The sequence below is a fragment of the Sparus aurata genome, chromosome 1, assembly GCF_900880675.1.
Source record: "Sparus aurata chromosome 1, fSpaAur1.1, whole genome shotgun sequence".
Taxonomy (NCBI): domain Eukaryota; kingdom Metazoa; phylum Chordata; class Actinopteri; order Spariformes; family Sparidae; genus Sparus; species Sparus aurata.
This window is the reverse complement of record NC_044187.1, coordinates 7,775,085-7,779,624: the sequence shown is the minus strand read 5'-3', so window position 1 is coordinate 7,779,624 and position 4,540 is coordinate 7,775,085. Positions and strand designations below refer to the sequence as shown.

At 37.1% G+C, this 4,540-nt stretch overlaps 1 protein-coding gene across 1 annotated transcript; it reads left to right on the top strand.

Annotated features, from left to right (window-relative positions):
* Positions 1 to 590: 590 nt before the first annotated feature.
* LOC115589343 (kallikrein-8-like) lies at positions 591 to 2,640 on the top strand. The gene is made up of 5 exons (XM_030430187.1): positions 591 to 1,023; positions 1,236 to 1,418; positions 1,624 to 1,679; positions 2,064 to 2,197; positions 2,330 to 2,640. Exons 2-5 carry the CDS (start codon positions 1,342 to 1,344, stop codon positions 2,477 to 2,479), a joined length of 417 nt encoding a protein of 138 aa, XP_030286047.1. The 5' UTR covers positions 591 to 1,023; positions 1,236 to 1,341; the 3' UTR covers positions 2,480 to 2,640.
* The last annotated feature ends 1,900 nt before the right edge of the window (positions 2,641 to 4,540 follow it).

The window sequence follows — 4,540 nt, the reverse complement described above, 5'->3', positions numbered from 1 at the left end:
AGTTCATGGCCACCAGCCACACATGGTCACATGTCCCTCTTGGACACAGTGAATACTGGATGTCTGGCGTATCTGCAGAAGATTGTCAGGGACAGATCAGAAAATATTATTTCCCAGGTGCATTACAACAGAGAACATAAGGTTTGATGTCAATGATAACTTGTTGCTAAATGTAGAAGACACATGTTGAGCACTGTCTTATTTCTCTGTCTGTTGCTGTCCTCTACATCTTTGTATAATGAATATGTAGTTTTGTATTATCTCTCTGATATGACTTTAATTCTATTTTGTGAAGTTGAAATTACTCTGTAAAAATGGCAAAAGGCCTTTTATTACAGTGTTTATAGTTCATTTATGTGACATGTAGTGTAAGATGGCACAATCCATGCAGTAAAGATGAGCAACTTCATTCTAATTGAATTTTTGTTTTTTCTAATTGAATGAATGAATGTAGAAATATCTGTTGCTTTAAAGACAGTAATGATATATATTCTAATGATCCTTAATGTTGTGTTCATGTGTGATGAGTGTTGCCGGTGTCGGTGTTCCGTCCAACAGCTGACTCTGAGACGTGTGTTGCTGCATTAGAGTGTGTTGAATGTGACATTCACTGTTGTACATGTTTGTGAAGTGTGTGAAGAGTTTTATAAAGGAGAACTTAGTGTAAAGAAATGTGTTCCCAGAAACTGTAATACTGGGCTGTAATGGAAACACTCAAACAACTTTTGAACATTTCACCATGTATCTATTAACTTTCTGAAGATGGAACAACTTGTTCTCCACTAAGACTTTCGCTCTGACTCACAGTAACCTGGTGGAGGACTTTTCTCTTTCAGGTACCACATTCAGCACAGTGTTGGATCTGCAGAGGAGGACCATTGTAGATCATACATGTAAAGTTAATGAGCGTCTTTACCATGTGAAATTGACATCAACAAAAGGGATACAATATATCCCATGTGGTGGCTCTCTGATCAGTAAGAGTTGGATTCTGACTGCAGCTCACTGCTGGAGGGACGGATGGTGAGAAACAGTTTTACCTTAAAACTAGAAACAGTATGTTTCTCAAACTCTTCTATGTGAACGTCCTGGAGCAACAATCAATACTGGTTTGATGGAGAACTATAACATTCACCAAATAAAGATATCATTGCCTGTGTTAATGTTCAGCTGTAACTGACATAACATGTAATGTAATTCAGTGATGTTCCTCTTTGACCTCTATGTATTTTTAGGACTATCACTGCAGAAGTAGGTGTGCATCCAGGTCCAGGACGGCCTGTGCAAATCACGGCAAAACCTGAGATATTCATTGACGTCAAGAACAGGAAACATGACATCATGCTGCTGAGGCTACCAGACTCTACTCAGGGCAATCATATCATACCACTCCCTGACTGTGGAAAACAACCTGCAGAGTAAGTTGTGATCCTTCCCTTTTTATAAGTGTGAAAGCTCAACTTCGCTGATCTCAAAAATGAGAAACCCATGTGGAATCTCTTTTAAATGTAAAATAATATGTGCTGAAGCAGTTTGTTCTTGTTTAATGCGTAATTTTGTTGTTTTTTAATAAGAAATCAATCCATTCATTAAGCTTTCTCTTATCTTTTTATTGTATTACAGAAAAGAAAAAGTTTATATTGCAGGACTTGGACCCAGTACTCCAGACTCAGATGAATGTGAGAACGATGTATTTTTTAATAACAGTTATCTATGTGTCTAGTTTTCTTAGTAGACTTTGTAGATGTGTAGTGTTTATGTATGCCAATAGCACAGTTCAAGAAGTAATGTTGAATGACTAATGGCCTAATTCAAAGATGCTGTTTGAGTCTTTAATTTTCTTATTTTCTTCAAAGATGTTTCTATGCAGTTTATCAAGAACAACATGACAAATTGACAAGGAATTTTTGATAATTTTGGTCATTTTTAAGACACAATGTTTAAAAATAAATATGAATACTCCAGTTCCAGTGTTAAGGTAATACAGTGTTTAGGTATTTGTTTTTTAGGATGATTTTCTTTGTACAATAGGTTTAGTAAAACATATGTTCTGTTCATTACAGCGTCAAAAACTCTCCAATGTGCAGACTTGACTGTTTTCCCCTGTAAGGTTGGTGACGCCCACCCAGAGCCAAAAAAGTACATGTTCTGTGGCAAAACTCTTCAAGGCCAAACTCCTCAAGTGAAAATATGTGATGTAAGTAGACATGGCTTCTAACCCTTGTCTTTTCTATAATCATTGCAATTTTCACCCCTTTCATATACAGTAAATAAGTATTTCACTGAATTACACAAAACTCTGAAACAAAACAATGCATCTCTCTCACAGGGGGACTCTGGTGGAGGAGTGGAATACAATGGCAAGATTTATGGTGTCATTCGTTCATCTGAGGAACCAGATTTGTGTTATCCAGAAGCTGGATTCCTGAAAGTCTGTGAATACATAGATTGGATCAATAAGATAATTACAAAAAAATGAACTATGTCATTTAACTCTCATTTCACAGTGAATTAAAAAACAATTGAATTTTTGCATTTACTCTAAATTGATGCATTTACACATAATTGGTTTACATTACATGTGCAACTAACATTTGTAAAACCACTGAAGACAAACAATAAATGAGCTTCTGTCACAAATGTTTACAGATTCTTGCTGTTATTCTGCTGCTATGAGTTATAAACATATTTATACACTTTTTATGAATCAGAATTTGTAAAAACAATCACACAGTATAGCAAAGCACAATGGTGCACAGATATCACTGTTTTACAAAGTTGTGTCAGTTAAAATATAATATATTAAGGTCAAAGTTCAGCCCTCCCAGTGAGATGTGTTCTGGGGAAAGATCAAATAGGTGTGTTAATTTTTACTTACTATGGATGATAAAGGTGTGTTTTAGCCGTTATGCCACATCCAAGGATATTAAAAACTTTAATTTTTCTGACATCGTCCTTGAATTTGAAATACCAAAGCATACTTCGTGATACCTTCAGATAATTACCGGAAATAATTATTGTAAAAGTATCGTATGTTTCATGAGTCTGACTGTGAGACTGCTGTCTGCCCCACAGTTAGAGCGTGTTTAGTACCATTACCGTAAATGTGAGTAGATTCGTGCACTAGGAAAACAACGTGCATCTGATTTGACCAAGCTAACATGAACCACGGCTGGCTTGACCGCAGTTATGGCTTTGGGTGACTTTTCATAATTAATAAAGTGTGAATATAGCAGCATGGAAGCAGCTAGTTAGCTAGCCATGCTGCTGCTGCTGCCCCTTCATCAAGCAGGCAACCAGTGACAGCACTTGGTTTAGTCTTCTTCTTCTGTTTAGTATAACAGCGTCTATCAAAGTTGCATTAGCACCATCTACTGGAAGACACACACAAGTTGTGAATTGTGTAACACAAAACGGCGCAGAAAAACAGTGTCAAAAAGATCCACAGCAGAAGATGTAGATTCAGAAATGTATTACCACGGAAAAATACTAAACTGATGATATACAAGTTAGATGGCACAGATACAGATTAAAATGTACAGATACAAATCCTTTTGTCTGAGACACGGAATGAAATGTACAGATACAAATCATTTTGTCTCAGACACGGATTAGATTTACAGATATAAATCACTCTGCATTTATTTGTGAATTGTGTTTTACAAGACACGAGTCAAGTGACATTTTACAAGTCACCTGCGCCCTGCATTTGTGGATTTTGTGTGAAAACAGCACGGTAGAAGAGTCTCAAAAGTATCCACACAAATAGGTGGAAATTCACAAATAGATTTCCACTGAAAAATTTTAAGTTGATGAACAAATGATGATATACAAGTTGCAAATTAGAGGCACAGATACGGATCCAGCGTTACAGATACAAATTACTCTGGCACAGATACGGATCCAGCGTTACTGATAAAAATTACTCTGGCACAGATACAGATCCAGTTTTGCGGATACAAATCCCTCTGCATGTATTTGTGAATAATATTGAGACTGTTCTAACTCCATAGTTTGGACGACCCATTGTCAGAATAAATGTTAGCTATCAGGAAATCAGATGAAAAAATGGATACGCCTGCAAACCCAAGTGGGATCAAAATGTTGTCTTTATTAAACTTCTGTTTTTCTCTGACTACATCGGGTACAGTATATATCTTAAATGGCCTCTACTTACTAAACTTACTAACAATAAACAGTAATCTCTTCATGTTCAGAGTGCACTGTTTTTACAGTTTGTGTTCAGGAACTACATTTATTAACAGGAAATACAGCTGGCACACATAACAGGAGGACCCATTGGCCTTGTCGCTTAAAACTTGACCTTAGTCATACTGACCACTAGGGTGTAGTTTATGTTGATGTGGTGATCGGCAACACAGCCACAGGTGTTTTTAATGAACAGGTACGCAGTTTTGAGCCTGTAGGTGGTGTGGAGCACAACAGCGCCAGATAGGAAGAAACTGGAGCCCCGGTTGTAGTGAGCACTGTAATGCGAGCTCCGTGCAAAAAGGACTCCGGATGACCAGGGTTCATCTGC

What these genes read in the sequence shown, in the direction of transcription:
- LOC115589343 (XM_030430187.1), top strand. Translation starts at nt 1,342, where the DNA reads ATGCTGCTGAGGCTACCAGACTCTACTCAGGGCAATCATATCATACCA. An exon ending in TACTCCAGACTCAGATGAAT is followed by an intron (nt 1,680 to 2,063) that starts GTGAGAACGATG and finishes TGTTCATTACAG; the next exon opens with CGTCAAAAACTCTCCAATGT. An exon ending in CTCAAGTGAAAATATGTGAT is followed by an intron (nt 2,198 to 2,329) that starts GTAAGTAGACAT and finishes TCTCTCTCACAG; the next exon opens with GGGGACTCTGGTGGAGGAGT.